This window comes from Oncorhynchus masou, chromosome 22 (assembly GCF_036934945.1).
Source record: "Oncorhynchus masou masou isolate Uvic2021 chromosome 22, UVic_Omas_1.1, whole genome shotgun sequence".
NCBI lineage: Eukaryota > Metazoa > Chordata > Actinopteri > Salmoniformes > Salmonidae > Oncorhynchus > Oncorhynchus masou.
In genome coordinates this window covers 34,925,913-34,943,282 of record NC_088233.1, presented here as the reverse complement: position 1 = coordinate 34,943,282, position 17,370 = coordinate 34,925,913, and the positions used below count along the sequence as shown (strand labels likewise).

Below are 17,370 nucleotides of genomic sequence, written 5' to 3'. Positions count from 1 at the left end.
ACATGCACCTGTGGAATGGTCGTTAAGACACTAACAGCTTACAGACGGTAGGCAATTACAGTTATGAAAACTTAGGACACTAAAGAGACCTGTCTACTGACTCTGAAAAACACAAAAAGAAAGATGCCCAGGGTCTCTGCTCATCTGCATGAACGTGCCTTGGCATGCTGCAAGGAGGCATGAGGGCTGCAGATGCGGCCAGGGCAATAAATTGCAATGTCCGTACTGTGAGACGCCTAAGACTGCTACAGGGAGACAGGACGGACAGCTGACCGGTACATCTGAACATCACACCTGCGGGACAGGTACAGGATGGCAACAACAACTGCCCGAGTTACACCAGGAACCCACAATCCCTGCATCAGTGCTCAGACTGTCCGTAATAGACTGAGAGAGGCTGGACTGAGGGCTTGTAGGCCTGTTGTAAGGCAGGTCCTCACCAGACATCACCGGCAACAACGTTGCCTATGGGCACAAACCCACGGTCACTGGACCAGACAGGATTGGCAAAAAGTGCTCTTCACTGACGAGTCGCGGTTTTGTCTCACCAGGGGTGGAGGTTTCGTCATAATCTGGGGCGGTGTGTCACAGCATCATCGGACTGAGCTTGTTGTTCATTGCAGGCAATCAACGCTATGCGTTACAGGGAAGACATCCTCCTCCCTCATGTGGTCCCCTTCCTGCAGTCTCATCCTGACATGACCCTACAGCATGACAATTCCACCAGCCATACTGCTCGTTCTGTGAGTGATTTCCTGCAAGACAGGAATATCAGTGTTATGCCATGGCCAGCGAAGAGCACGGATCTCAATCCCATTGAGCACGTCTGGGACCTGTTGGATCAGAGGTTGAGGGCTAGGGCCATTCCCCCCAGAAATGTCCGGGAACTTGCAGGTGCCTTGGTGGAAGAGTCCATGAGGAGATGCACTGCAGTACTTAATGCAGCTGGTGGCCACACCAGATACCGACTGTTACTTTTGATTTTGACCTTCCCCCTTTTCAGGGACACTTTATTCCATTTCTGTTAGTCACATGTCTGTGGAACATGTTCAGTTTGTCTCAGTTGTTGAATCTTGTTGTGTTCATACAAATACTTACAAATGTTAAGATTGCTGAAATGAAATGCAGTTCACAGTGAGAGGACGTTTCTTTTTTTGCTGAGTTTATATGCACTGCTCAAAAAAATAAAGGGAACACTAAAATAACACATCCTAGATCTGAATGAATGAAATATTCTTATTAAATACTTTTTTCTTTACATAGTTGAATGTGCTGATAACAAAATCACACAAATTATCAATGGAAATCAAATTTATCAACCCATGGAGGTCTGGATTTGGAGTCACACTCAAAATCACACTACAGGCTGATCCAACTTTGATGTAATGTCCTTAAAACAAGTCAAAATGAGGCTCAGTAGTGTGTGTGGCCTCCACGTGCCTGTGTGGCCTCCCTACAACGCCTGGGCATGCTCCTGATGAGGTGGCAGATGGTCTCCTGAGGGATCTCCTCCCAGACCTGGACTAAAGCATCCGCCAACTCCTGGACAGTCTGTGGTGCAACATGGCGTTGGTGGATGGAGCGAGACATGATGTCCCAGATGTGCTCAATTGGATTCAGGTCTGGGGAATGGGCGGGCCAGTCCATAGCATCAATGCCTTCCTCTTGCAGGAACTGCTGACACACTTCAACCACATGAGGTCTAGCATTTTCTTGCATGGAGCGACAGGGTAGCCTAGTGGTTAGAGCGTTGGACTAGTAACTGGAAGGTTGCAAGTTCAAATCCCCAAGCTGACAAGGTACAAATCTGTCGTTTTGCCCCTGAACAGGCAGTTAACCCAATGTTCCTCGGCCGTCATTGAAAATAAGAATTTGTTCTTAACTGACTTGCCGAGTTAAATAAAGGTTAAAGAATGTTTGTTTTTTAAATTAGGAGGAACCCAGGGCCAACCGCACCAGCATATGGTCTCACAAGGGGTCTGAGGATCTCATCTCAGTACCTAATGGCAGTCAGGCTACCTCTGGCGAGCACATGGCCCCCAAAGAAATGCCACCCCACACCATGACTGACCCACCGCCAAACCGGTCATGCTGGAGGATGTTGCAGGCAGCAGAACGTTCTCCACGGCGTCTCCAGACTGTCACGTCTGTCACATGTGCTCAGTGTGAACCTGCATTCATCTGTGAAGAGCACAGGGCGCCAGTGGCGAATTTGCCAATCTTGGTGTTCTCTGGCAAATGCCAAACGTCCTGCACGGTGTTGGGCACAACCCCCACCTGTGGACATCGGGCCCTCATACCACCCTCATGGAGTCTGTTTCTGACCGTTTGAGCAGACATATGCACATTTGTGGCCTGCTGGAGGTCATTTTGCAGGGCTCTGGCAGTGCTCCTCCTTGCACAAAGGCGGAGGTAGTGGTCCTGCTGCTGGGTGGTTGCTCTCCTACAGCCTCCTCCACATCTCCTGACATACTGGCCTGTCTCCATGCTCTGGACACTACGCTGACAGCCACAGCAAACCTTCTTGCCCCAGCTCGCATTGATGTGCCATCCTGGATGAGCTGCACTACCTGAGCCACTTGTGTGGGTTGTAGACTCCATCTCATGCTACCACTAGACTGAAAGCACCGCCAGCATTCAAAAGTGACCAAAACATCAGGCAGGAAGCATAGGAACTGCGAAGTGGGTCTGTGGTTATCACCTGCAGAACCACTCCTTTATTGGGGGTGTCTTGCTAATTGCCTAGAATTTCCACCTGTTGTCTATTCCATTTGCACAACAGCATGTGACATTTATTGTCAATCAGTGTTGCTTCCTCATTGGACAGTTTGATTTCACAGAAGTGTGATTGACTTGGAGTTACACTGTGTTGTTTAAGTGTTCCCTTTATTTTTTTGAGCAGTGTACATATATACAGTGCCTTGCGAAAGTATTCGTCCCCCTTGAACTTTGCGACCTTTTGCCACATTTCAGGCTTCAAACATAAAGATATAAAACTGTATTTTTTTGTGAAGAATCAACAACAAGTGGGACACAATCATGAAGTGGAACGACATTTATTGGATATTTCAAACTTTTTTAACAAATCAAAAACTGAAAAATTGGGCGTGCAAAATTATTATTAAATTAAAGAACTGAAAACTGCTGTTCACAAATGCTCTCCATCCAACCTCACTGAGCTCGAACTGTTTTGCAAGGAGGAATGGGAAAAAAATTCAGTCTCTCGATGTGCAAAACTGATAGAGACATACCCCAAGCGACTTACAGCTGTAATCGCAGCAAAAGGTGGCACTAGAAAGTATTAACTTAAGGGGGCTGAATAATTTTGCACGCCCAATTTTTCAGTTTTTGATTTGTTAAATTTTTTTGAAATATCCAATAAATGTCGTTCCACTTCATGATTGTGTCCCACATGTTGTTGATTCTTCTCAAAAATACAGTTTTATCTCTTTATGTTTGAAGCCTGAAATGTGGCAAAAGGTCGCAAAGTTCAAGGGGGCCGAATACTTTCGCAAGGCACTGTATATATATATATATATATATATATATATATATCTTTTGGCTCTATACTCCAGCATTTTAGGTTTGAAATAGAATGTTTCATATTAGGCGACAGTGCAGAATGTCAGCTTTTATTTGTAGATATTTTCATACATGCTGTATCTGTTTTACCATTTAGAAATGAAAACATTATGTGGAAACAGTCCCCACATTTGAAGAAGTCAAGTATTTGGACAAATTACCTTATATTAAAGTAGTGAAAAGATTAGCATTTTGTCCCATATTCCTTCCACACAATCACTAAATCAAGAGTGTGACTACAGACTTGTTGGTTGCATTTTGAATGGTGAATAATGTCTTGTGCCATGTTGGAGTCCCTTTTATAGTAAGTAAGAATAAAAGATGTTTCTGAACACTTCCACATTCATGTAGATGCGGCCATGATTATGGATAATCATGAATGAATCATGAATAATGATGAGTAATAAGGTTACAGAGGCACGAAAGTCATACCCCCCAAAAAAATGCTTAGCTCCCTTGTTATTGGTAATGGTGAGTGTTTAGCATGTTTTGATGTAACCTCTGAACGGCATCTTGCTCATAATTGTTCCACAATTCATTCATGTTTTTTCTTAAACATGGTATTATCAGGATTAATTTAAAGTTTTCAGAAACATCTTATTTACCCACTTAGAAAGAAAATTACTCCAGTTATCATTCACCATTCAGTTGGGCAAACAACACAACGAAAACAAACTGCAAATGCATCCAGAGAGTTCGTAGAGTCACAAGCTTGATGTAGTCATTGAGTGCAAGAAATATGGGACAAAATACTAAACTTTTGACTACTTTAATAGTCTATAAGTGAATTTGTCAAAATACTTTACATGCGGGTGACTAGATACATAAAGTCCTTTAATTTAAAATGGTTAAACAGATATGAATGAAAATGCCCTCAAATAAAAGGTGACATTCTGTACTGTCTCCTCATACGAAACATTTGATCTCGAATCCTAGATGGAGTATAGAGACAAATTTTGTTATTTTAGCTTCACTGTCCAAATACATAGGGAGGGGAGTCTAAACTTTACTGCAGTCTCGTTGCCAGAAGGGACAGTGTAAGTACTGCACCTTTTAATTACATACATTGTTTTGGAAAACAGAGAAACAGTTATTGCTTGTTGTGTGACAAGGAAATCACCAAGAGTTCTCTCATGCTAAAATATTTTAACAGTAAAGGCAGACTGGTAAGGGAGTGTGTTCTTATTTTCTATTTTTATTTGGTTGACAGTTTCTAATTTTCTATTGTTACTATTTTTTGCTGTCAATCAAGGACTTGCATAACTAATGTTTTTCCTCTACCAGCCTGTCTGTTGGGGTTACTGGTTAAAACATTTTCCTGGTGTCACTGGTTCAATAAAGAAGATTAAAGGTATCTGTCTCTAAGTTCTGCTGTCATTCACAGACTTACAAGATATACTGTACTATTCTGGTGGCAGACAGAAATAAAAGACGTATAAAAAGTATGACCTTGTGTTTATTGGAAACCTTTATTGGCCTTCAGCAAGGCTTCAGAAAGGGTGCAGAATATTTGAGATGGACACGTTATTTGTTTTCTTAGTTGGTCTGACCAATTGGAATCTATGCTTCAAGATTGTTTTGATCACACGGTTTGGGATATGTTCTTGGCTGGCTCTGAGAATAACATTGGCGTATATGCTGACTGTTACTGAGTTCATCAGGAAGGGCATAGAGGATGTTGTTCCCACTGCGACAATTAGAACTTATCTAAACCAAAAAACGTGGATAGTTGGCATCATTCGCACAAAACTGAAAGCGAGAACCACTGCATTTCACTGCGGCAAGGTGAATGGGAACATGTACGAGTACAAACAATTCAACTATGCCCTCCGTAAGGCAATCAAACAGGCAAAACGTCAGTACAGAGACAAAGTGGAGTCACAATTCAACGGCTCAGACATGAGTATGTAGCAGGGACAACAGACAATCACGGATTATAATGGGAAAACCAGCCATGTCACGGACACCGATGCCAGCTGGCTGGAGTGTTTACAAACATATTCAATCTCTCCCTATCCCAGTGTTGTCCCCACTTGCTTCAAGATGTCCACCGTTGTTCCTGTATCCAAGAAAGTGAAGGTAGCTAAATGACTATCGCCCCGTACAACTCACTTCTGTCATGAAGTGCTTTGAAAGGCTTGTTAAGGATCATATCATTGTACCTTACCAACCTCCCCACGCATGTCTCCAACTCAACCATCAAGTTTGTAGACGACAACAGTGGTAGGCCTGATAACCAACAATAATGAGACAGCCTACAGCGAGGAGGTGAGGGCCCTGGTGGAGTGGTGCCAGGAAAATAACCTTAATGTCAACTAAACAAAGGATTGTGAACTTCAGGAGACAGCAGAGGGAGCACACCCCCATCCACATCGACAGGGCCGCAGTGGAAAGGGTGAAAGTTCCTCGGCATGTACATCACTGAGAACCTGAAATGGCCCGTCTACACAAATTGTGTGGTGAAGAAGGTGCAACAGCGCCTCTTTAACCTCAGGAGGCTGAAGAAATGCAGCCTAGTCCCTCAGACCCTCACAAACTTCTACAGAAACACCATTGAGAGCATCCTGTCGGGCTGTATCATCACCTGGTATAGCAACTGCACCATCCCGCAAACACAGGGCTCTCCAGAGGGTGGTGCGGTAAGCCCAACGCATCACCGGGGGTACACCGCCTGCCCTCCAGGACATCTACAGCACCCAGCATCATAGGAAGGCCAGGAGGATCATCAAGGACCTCAGCCACCCGAACCACGGCCTGTTCACCCCGCTACCATCTAGAAGGCGGAGACAGAACAGGTGCATCAAAGCTGGTTCTAAGAGACTGAAAAACAGCCTACATCTACAGGCCATCAGACTCTACCCAGCCCCCACCCAGTACCGTGCCCTGAACTTTTGTCACTAGACGCCTGCTACAGGAAGCAAATTTCTGTTTGAAAAAGCTAGCCTTAGCTTTCCTAACTAACTGAGTATATTGGTTCCTGACTTCCCTGAAAAGTTGCATATCGCGAGGGCTTTCCGATGCTAATGCAGAACGCCACAGGATGTTTTTGTGCTGGTCAAGGGCAGTCTTGGGTGAAGCAAGGACTATATCTGTTTTTTGTTCTACATAGTTCTAAATAGCACATATGGAATCATGTAGTAACCAAAAAAGTGTTAAACATTTCAAAATAGATTTTATATTTGAGATTCTTCAAATTAGCCACCCTTTGCCTTGATGACAGGTTTGCACACTCTTGGCAGTCATTTCTATATTAATTTCTATATTTCTTAATTCCTTTCTTATTTTTTTTTTTTAGATTTGCATGTATTGTTTTGTATTGTTAGGCACTACTGCACTGTTGGAGCTAGAAACATAAGCATATTGTTACACCAGAGATAACATCTGCAAAATACTGTATGTGTACACTACCAATAGTATTTCATGCAGTTTTCTGTGTATGGAATGGCAATATTTTATTAGTGTCATTTCGACACATTTCAGTCGTATGCATTCAGTTAAACTGAATTGGTATCTCCCTTTCCGTTTAATTACACACTGGTCAATTCCATGTTTGGGTTGATGGAAACTTGAAATGCCGGTTCCAATTTTATAAATGCCGAACGACATTTTGTTCGTTAGACATTATGGGATATTTTTGTGTAGGTATAATTACTTATGTGAGAAATTGCGTTGGAAACGCCTTTATCTGAAAATATTGATATAATAACCATTATTTTCAATGGTTTCAAAACCAGAGTGGGCACATTTGCTATATAACGCAAAAGTTTTTGTGACAAAACCATCGGTAGAGTTGAAAATGTAGTGGAAACCATTTCACTTGTATTTTTCATTGGATATATGGGACTTTAACGGCAAAAGTTATTTCTATGTGCACTACGTCATCACGAACAGCCTTTTAATTCACATGAAGTCTGTTTGATAGAAACATCTCTTGTGGGAAAATGCGCATATTGTTTTATGCAGATTTTTTAATATTCGCATGAAAATCTGTCGCAAATTGTATGGAAACCAAGCTACGGTTGGATAAATATTGAAGATGCCATGCCACTTGTCTTGGTTCCGGACTGTTCGGCTATCATTCCACTCCTGTCATTCTATTTGCTAAACCATCTTTGGCATATATCACGAAGTACTAGGAGGGGAATGCTTTCGCTAAACAGACAGAAGGAATGCCCCCTATGCTGCCACAATTTGGGGTGGAATGTGGAGCAGACAGTATCCTCGGAACTATACAGCGCACTAGCTTTTGCTGGGGAGAGAAATGCATGAACACCCAGCGGAAGTTTAGACGGTTAGTGGCGTTCGGTCAAACGAATTGAACACTGACAGCAAAGAACGAAAATATACATTATTTTGCAGCGACCCAGTTTCCCCCCTTCCCTTACATATGGCTTCAAATTCAAACATAGATATAGAGGGTGCAACCCAGCATCTTCGTGATATATTAAAGCTGGACCGACCCGGGAACAGCGTTGGTAAGTTTAACTGGAATGAAAAGCGCTTTTAAGGCCGCATTGCAAGCTAATTCTACTAACTTAGCTACCTAGCTTTGGACAAAATTCTAGTTTGCTAACGTAACCTTCCTATCAAATGTTATGGACGGACGCTGCAAAATGCGAGCTAGCTCCGTATGCTCACGTTTGTACCTAGCTAGTTAACTTAAACTTTTTCACAAGTCATTAGCTAACGTTAGCTAGCTAATTTACATTTGCTAACATATTAGCTAGTTAAGTTAGCAGACTGCTAGTTAGGCTAACGTTAACGGACTATGGTTGCTAGCCTATTAGTTATCTAATGTAGCTAGCAAGCTAAATTATCTTAACGACGTTACGCTTGCCAAATGTACGATTACGCGAGCTAGTTTCGTTAGCAAGTTGAACCACGGCTAACTAACGCCTTGATCACACCACTATATGCAAGGCTTGTCCCCTCTGTACCACAGCACGCAGAGTATTGGTGGGACCGATTCTTTAGCGTGACATTGACTCTAGTACCACCTTTCCAACTGGGAAAAAAATATACGGCCAGTGTTACACACTAACACAAGGCTACGCTCTACAATTTCGTTAGCGACTCCCACGCTTCAGGGGTGTCTTGAAAACAACAGTTTGCAAATGCTGCTCAGAAATTCCCTTGCTTCTAGAAAAGCAGGGATGTAGGGACAGGGTTGGTGAGCGGTCTTGAACCAGTTCCGTGGTGTATGGTCAGCGCCATGGAAACCAGCTCATGTCAACCTACTGGAGCTTAAGGCCTTTCACCTTGCATTCTGGCACTTCCTCCCAGTACTGACAAGACAACTACTGAAACAGACAGATGACACAAGTGAGGTTGTGCGCCAACTGTCGGGGTGGACTGAGGTCAGTGTCACTGCACAAGGAAGCTATTGCTTTGTGCAAACAGACACTATACATCCCTCAGAGCAATACTCCTGCCGGGGGTGGAGAATCAGGCAGCAGACCCTCTTCTTTCAGACTGGAGGATACATCCCACTGTAGTGGAGATGATCAGGTATCAATTTGGAGGGCCATCTCCGAACTGTTCGCTTTGCGTTGGCCTATGTGTTTTTTTTGTAAAGGGTACAGCAGGCCCACTCAGGGTCAATGCGCTATCGCACAGATGGCCATGGGGGCTGCTGTATGCTTTTCCAGCAATTCACTTGTTCCCTCACGTCTTGAGGAAGATCAGCCTGGAGTGCGCATCGGTTCCCACAATTCTAATTAGCATAATAAACAAATACCTGTCAAAATCCGTCTGTTTCAGCTGGATTTTTTTGCTTTGGCTGCATCTCAATCACCGCATCCGCTGACGTTGCCCTTGCGTATCTGCGGTGGCGGGGCTACAGCAGCGTTTGTCAGACCATGAGACTTTTTTTCTCACAAACGTCTGTAGCACCCAAACAGTTTGGCCTTCAAAATATTATGAGACTCTCACGAACACCATGGTGTTCTCAGTTTTGCTCTATGACCCCCACAAGCGTCATGGGACTCGTCTGAAGTTGGTACTGCAGATCTGCTAACTTTCCTCTGTAGAGTCAGAACAGTTTGGGCTGCACACTATGACCCATCTATGGAAAGGTGAGTCTCTCCTGAACGTGTATGTACATGTTGTTTTTTGCTCTAGGACGAACACAAGCCTCAGACTCATTTGAAGGTATTCCGGTAGAAGTAAAAAAAAACAAATTAATGGGACTAGTTTAGTGCCGAATGTAAGGATTTTTCTCACAGATATAGGACAGACACTTCACATCAAATGTCTTTGATTTCTTTGAGATATTAGCCCATGTTTCTAAGGACTAATAGCAGCAGGGTGTCACTCATTCCATGTTGGGCATAGTGTCTGCAGGATTGTTTTTTCATTTCAATTAAGTCCTAGACAACCAGGTGTGGGGAGTTTCTTACTAATTAGGGGCCTTCATTAATCAATCAAGTACAAGGAAGGAGCGGAAACCTGCGGACACTCGGCTCTCCGTGGAATAAGTTTGACATGTGGTCTAGAGGGTTAATCATTTTACCTGCCTTCCCACTGCTCATAGGAGAGTTATGAGTTGCATACACTTTGCCTGCATGCACACAATGCATATCTTGCTGCAACAATAACTGTTTGTCAAACAGAACAGCTTTTTGTGTGTTATGGGGGGAGCAGAGACTGGCACATTGGATTATCAATGCCGTGTCAAAATCATACTCTATAGCAGGTAGACCAATTCCAGATAGCGTGGTAGCACAGTTGTTCACGGGTATAGCCACTTCATGGGTCTTGTTCAGTGAGGCCTCCCTGGACTCTCTGTGCTGCTGCAAGTTGGGCAACACCCATGACTTTCTTGAGGTACTGCAGACTCAATGTTATGTCCACACCATCACTGGGGTCTGTGGTTTTGGACATGGCATGCTCTCTCAACCCAGATAAGTGAGCGTACCGTCAACCTTGTACGTACATACTTTTCAACCATCCATGAGATGGCTGTTCTATACAGAGGCCTTCCACCACTCTTGGTGCTGTTGCACCCAAATTAAGAATCGTATAAGTTACAGCTTTCAGCTCGCTTGTTTTGTACGGTTGTATACCACAGTTGAAATTCTGTTACCTTGCTGGGTAATTATATTCTGTTGCATCCTGTGGTGGATACAGTGATGTCCCAGGGACTCATCTGAACCAATTTTAAATGGTGTTATCCCACTCTTTTGTCTGAACAACCTCTAGGGTTATGGATGTAACATTGGGTTATGGATGTAACCTGAGCTGTTATTCTGCTCAGAGGAATACGATTACATCCATTACCCAACGTTCTGTGTGCTGCATACGTTGTATAAATCCAACATATGCATCATTGTATGTGTAGACTTGACAAATAGTAGCAAAAAGGAATGCGCACATATCCAGTACAAATGTTGGATTACATGATGAATAAAGTGTCACTGCAGAATTTATTATGCAGTATTGATGCAATGACTGTCGGTCTGATCAAAGCATAACTTTAGCAGAATGCGCCATCCCTGTCATGCAAGTTAATGTCAGCTAATTAATGTTAGCTAGCTAGTAAAACATTAATTAATTGATGTTGGCTGGCTAACTAACATTACTAAACTAGCTACAGGTTAGATGTTTGCTTGCTTTCTTGGTAGTTTGCAAGGTTTTCAAACTAGCAGTACATTTACGTGGCAAGTTAGCTATAGACGGCACTAGTTAGGTAAGTTGGCTAACGTTACAATTTTAAAGTGCGTAACGGCTACCTAACACATTGGTTTTATTTAATACCAATGAGTAGCTAGCTAGCTAAATAACTAGGCAGCAGGTTTGCCCAAAAACTGACTGAAGGTGGGCAGGTGAAACCCTTTTTTAGGTGATTTATTGTATATCATAAAAATAAATAAATCATAGCACGTTTTGGGATAATTTGGCAATTTTTCCCCCCTGGTTAAAACCTTTTGTGACTAGGGGGCAGTATCTTCATTTTTGGAAAAATAACGTTCCTGTAGTAAACGGGATATTTTGTCAGGACAAGATGCTAGAATATGCATATAATTGACAGCTTTGGATAGAAAACACTCTAAAGTTTCCAAAACTGTAAAATATTGTCTGTGAGTATAACAGACCTGATATTGCAAGCGAAAGCCTGAGAAAAATCCAATCCGGAAGTGCCTCATGTTTTGAAAGAGCTGCGTTCCAATGCGTCCCTATTGAGCAGTGAATGGGCTATCAACCAGATTACTTTTTCTCCGTATTCCCCAAGGTGTCTACAGCATTGTGACGTAGTTTTACGCATTTATGTTGAAGAATACCCGTAAGTGGCTACATTGCGCAACTGGTCACCTGATGGCTCCCAGAGTGATTCTCGCGTAAAATACAGAGGTAGCCATTATTCCAATCTGTCCTACTGAAAAACCAATTGTCCCGGTGGACATATTATCAAATAGATATTTGAAAAACACCTTGAGGATTGATAATAAACAACGTTTACCATGTTTCTGTCGATATTATGGAGCTAATTTGGAATATCTTTTGGTGTTTTCGGGACTGCAATTTCCAGGCGATTTCTCAGCCAAACGTGAAGAACAAATGAGGCTATTTTGCCTACAAAAATAATCTTTATGGAAAAAAGGAACATTGGCTATCTAACTGGGAGTCGCGTGAGTGAAAACATCCAAAGCTCATCAAAGGTAAATGATTTAATTTGATTGCTTTTCTGATTTCCGTGACCAAGTTACCTGCTGCTAGCTGGACAAAATGCTATGCTATGCTATCGATAAACTTACACATATGCTTGTCTAGCTTTGGCTGTAAAGCATATTTTCAAAATCTGAGATGACAGGGTGATTAACAAGGCTAAGCTGTGTCTCATATTTCACTTGTGATTTTCATGAATAGGAATATTTTCTAGGAATATTTATGTCCGTTGTGTTATGCTAATTAGTGTCAGTCTGATTACGCTCCCTCATGCGGGATGGGGAGTCACTAGAGGTTATTAAGTAGAAATCCATTGGGAAATGGATTTATATTAAATGTATATTCCTGAAATGTAAGTTTTGAATTATGCTATTGCTTCCTTTTGACAATACATTTTAATGAATAGCCCAATGTCAACAGTTTTGTCAACTCAATAACCAATTTACAGAAACAGTACATTTTCTCCATCACTCTCCTTCTTGATCAAATAGCCCTTGCACAGCCTGGAGGTGTGTTGGGTCATTGTCCTGTTGAAAAACAAATGTTAGTCCCACTAAGCCCAAACCAGATAGGAAAGCAGAATGCTGTAGTCGCGATGCTGGTTAAGTGTGCCTTGAATTCTAAATAAATCACAGACAGTGTCACCAGCAAAGCACCATCTCACCACCTCCATGCTTCACAGTGGGAACCACACATGTGGAGATCATCCGTTCACCTACTCTGCGTCTTACAAAGATATGGCGGTTGGAACCAAAGAACAGATTTCCACCAATCTAATGTCCATTGCTTGTTTTTCTTGGTCCAAGCAAGTCTCTTATTTCTATTGGTGTCTTTAGTCATTTTTTTTTTGTTGCAGCAATTCGACCATGAATGCCTGATTTCATGCAGTCTCCTCTGAACAGTTGATATTTTGATTTCTGTTACTTGACCTTTGTGAAGCATTTATTTGGGCCGCAATTTTTTGAGGCTGGTAACTCCAATGAAATGATCCTCTGCAGCAGAGGTTACTCGGGGTCTTCCTTTCCTGTGGCAGTCCTCATGAGAGCCAGTTTCATCATAGCGCTTGATTTTTGCAACTGCAATTGAAGAAACTTTCACAGTTCTTAATGTTCTGGATTGACTGACCATGACTAGAGGTAATGATGGACTGTCGTTACTCTTTGCTTATTTGAGCTGGTCTTGCCATGACATGGACTTGGTCTTTTACCAAATAGGGCTGTCTTCTGTTTACCACCCCTACTTTGTCACAACTGATTAGCTCAAACCCATTAAGAAGGAAAGAAATTCCACAGACAAGGCACACCTAATTGAAATGCATTCCAGGTGACTACCTCATGAAGCAGGTTGAAAGAATGCAATGTGTGCAAAACTGTCAAGGCAAAGGGTGGCTATTTGAAGAATCTAAATTATAAATATTGTTTTTAACACTTTTTTTGCCTATACCTTTTATTTAATAGTTTCGATGTTTACACTATTCTACAATGTAGAAAATATTTAAAATAACCCTTGTTATACATTTTTGACTGGCACTGAATATCTACAGAAATAAGACAGATCCTGCTGCCTGTTTTCAGTGTTTGTTTAATAGCGTAGTGTTCCGTGAGCACCAAGCCTCACGCAACTGCATAATGTTGGATAAATCATTTTCACAAATTCATCTGTTTTTAATCTTTGCTATGCTGTAGTAAATGCTTTCCAATTTTTTATTTCCTTAGAACAGACTCTGGTATTACTTAATGCATTTAGTGTTTACACTGTTCTAAACGGGTAGAAAAATATTGTAATCAACAGCACCTGTTTGTCACATAGTATGCATGCAGCTCTCGCTCCTATACCCTCCTTTTTCTTGACCACCCTATTGTTATATTATCATTATATTAAGCAATGTCATTATCATTGGTAGGCTTTGTATAGTAGAAGCCTTGTTTAAGCACCATTGATCTGTAGTCCTAAGAGCACGTCCTGTTTAGTCTTAATGCCATAACCTACTTAGGTCTATATATCAATTCATAAACTGGGTGGTTCGAGCCCTGAATGCTGATTGGCTTGGCTGACAGCCTTGGTATGTCAGACCCTATACCACAGGTATGACAAAATATTTATTTTTACTGTTGGTAAGCACTTTACAATAGCAATAAGGCACCTCGGGTTTGTTGTATATGACCAATATACCACGGCTAAGGGCTGTATCCTGGCGCTCCGTGTTGCGTTGTGCAAAAGAACAGCCATTAGCCATGGTGTATTGGCCATATACCACACCCCCTCGGGCCTTGTTACTTATAAATGTATGTCTACTGTATCAATAATTTGTTCATGTCATGACACAGCATATGGGTCATTCGCGCGTTGAAATGTAAACAAGCATTTTAGTTTCAAATTAATTAAAGGGAGCTTTGAATAATTAGACAATAAATGAACCACAATTCACGAATGCATGCAACTGTTTTTAGTCTTTGCTGTAATAAAGGCTTCATATACAGTATATATATTTCGTTAGAACAGACTCTCTGGTAGACTTAGAGTTTACACTTCCAAATGGTCAGAAAAAAATAATATCTTAAGCACCTGTTTGTCACACACAGGCCTAATATTCACGCAGCGCTTGCTCCTATACCCTCCTTTTTCTCGATCTCCAGTAGTTTCCACAACCAAGCCGTGTCTTCCGCAAATCTAACTATCCATTTCCCTTCTGCGCAACCAGTAAACATTCCCCGTTTTCAAGTTTCTTTTTCACGTCCTCTGCACCTATTTTTTTTTCAGGCACACAATCATGTGCTCTCTACTCTGACAATTATCCACAGATAAAATGGAAACCTAAATAGTGATTATAATTTTGATTCATCTTTCCTTGTTCATCCTTCTGTGGATTTCACATGGTAGTTGCCAACTAATTTTAAGGTGCATTACCGCCACCAACTGGATAAGAGTGTGGACCAATTTCATCTTTCAAACACCGTCGTGGGTTAATATGCTTGTAAAAACCATGGGAGACGCGGGATTTGCAGAGCATCAAGGTGTCCGGTTATGTCGACACTGGCGAGCAGTCTGGATGAAATTATTGAATAACGTGTGTAAATGTATATTACAATACTCGCGCACGTAATGCGGACGGTTTAGTCATGTTAGAATGTACAAATATGTGGGACAGCCCTTTTTGTGAAACCCGTAAAATCGGTTTGTTCATATTTGCTCTTTGCAATGGGGTTTCCTCAACCTATCAGAGTAAGATCGGTGTGAGGTTGTGTTGCTAATAATGAGGGTGTTTCACTGTTATCGGGCGTCTTTTGATTGAAATATAAGGTAAAACATTTTTCCTTCGCTTCTGTTATTCATCCGTCCCACGTTTTTATGCGTGTAAAGTACGTCAGATATTGTCATGACGGGCCTGATTGGAGAGAGAAAATGTAAGTTTAACTTTCCAACTGTAAACAAAACAAAATACGCTATTCAAGGTGGGATCTTGTCGGTGTAAACGCTTTTATGCGCAAATCTTGATATCATAACCATATCGAATTAAATTTGGGAGTCACGAGATGACGTGTCGTCCTCCCACCTCGACTCGTCGAGAGAGCAGACAATTTATTCCATCTGTAGCCTAATAATAATCTATGTTTGAACTTGTTGCGCAAGTGCAAGGTGATGAGCATGATGCTCCTTTCCAATAAATATCGCGAGGGTCTTATTCTGATAACCTGATAATTGATGCTTGGCTGTCGTTTGACGAATAAAAATGTTATCGCGCTTTTGTTCATAATTATTGTCTCCATGTAAGCTATACGCAATACTAGAGTGGTCACAGTCGCTATATAACGCACATGTTTGAGAACCAGAGTTGAAAATGTGATGAAAACCCATTTAACTTCTATTTTTTGGGAGGGGGGATTCAACCGCAAAATGTATTTGTATGTCTACCACGTCATCACTCACAGCCTTTTATCTGCAGCAAGGCAATTGTGTGGGAAAATGTGACTATTGAGAAACTGCATACAAACATCTGTTGCCCAATTGGATGGAAACCTAGCTAGAGACACGAAGAAAAAGAAACAGCAGGTTACAACGTAGAGCCTTGTAGCTACGTTTTGATGTGTGGATTGGTCCAAATTCACCTTTCGCCACCTCCATTTCCATGATGAGTGCTAGATTTCTAGCTGTGTGGGAGTGCCTGACGCAGTTTGCTGATAGGTCGAGCTGGGCGAGAGGCAGCGCTGCATTGGCTGTATTGTGTCGGCGGCAAATTTGGTGACAGTTTTATTCTTTCAAGTAAAAACTACCAGAATTCAGTGGCTACAGACCTACAATCGATAAAACCATAGGCTAAATATCAGTGAATTGAAAATGTGTACCATCAATCTTTCTGTGCAGCTGGCTAGCAGGTGGCTCATTCTCTTTTGTGCATGAAAAATAACATGACAATGTAACCCAACTTCGGTGTAAGGCTTACCTTTTATGTTATTGGACTAGTAGCACTGCTACAGGTCAGATTTAGTGAGAAGTGGGGGTGCTGTGTGAGTGTTTGAGAATGCTGAGGTGTTTCTGTGTTTAGTGTGTTGGTGGGGGTGCTTGTGTATCTAATTTGCATAAAGTAGTATAAAAAGAGGTATGATGATTTCATAAATTGTTAATGTGACCACCTACCTCAAATTTATTGGTCTAAATGACTGAAATTGTTTTCCATACTGCCTAAATCACATAATAAACTATTAAATATATATTTTTGCTTTTATTTACTATCATGCGATATTGGACGATGTGTTGAATTTAAGAATCCTGACAGGCCACTTAGTTGCCATTATTGACTAGGGATTAACATTTGCGTGTCCCCAACCTTTTACGATAACTTGAAAATAATGGTCAATCCTATTCTCGTGAAATAGTGTTCTGTGTTCCTGAGAAGCTTCTCTCTGACATGTAATACAAAGTATAACTCGAGAACCACAGTTTCACTTTGTCCCCTAACACCCTGCCTAACATGGCTCCTTATCGTCCAAGGACATGTTCTGTTTAAAGACGAATTGGCTTTGGAAGCCAAAACAGCCAAATAGTCCATCTAAACGTGAATCTATTCTCAATTGCAGCACTGTTCTAGAAACATATATCCCTTTACTTTCATATCACAAAATAATT

At 41.7% G+C, this 17,370-nt stretch overlaps 1 protein-coding gene across 5 annotated transcripts in view; it reads left to right on the top strand.

The window, feature by feature from the left end:
- Positions 1 to 7,861: 7,861 nt before the first annotated feature.
- Positions 7,862 to 17,370, top strand: part of LOC135509382 (enhancer of mRNA-decapping protein 4-like) — a 44,750-nt gene continuing 35,241 nt past the window's right edge. For all 5 annotated transcript variants that reach the window (XM_064930003.1, XM_064930002.1, XM_064930000.1 and 2 more), the window contains exon 1: positions 7,862 to 8,057. In XM_064930003.1, coding sequence (XP_064786075.1) covers positions 7,970 to 8,057 — 88 coding nt within the window. In that variant the 5' untranslated portion in view covers positions 7,862 to 7,969. The remainder of the gene's footprint in view (positions 8,058 to 17,370) is intronic.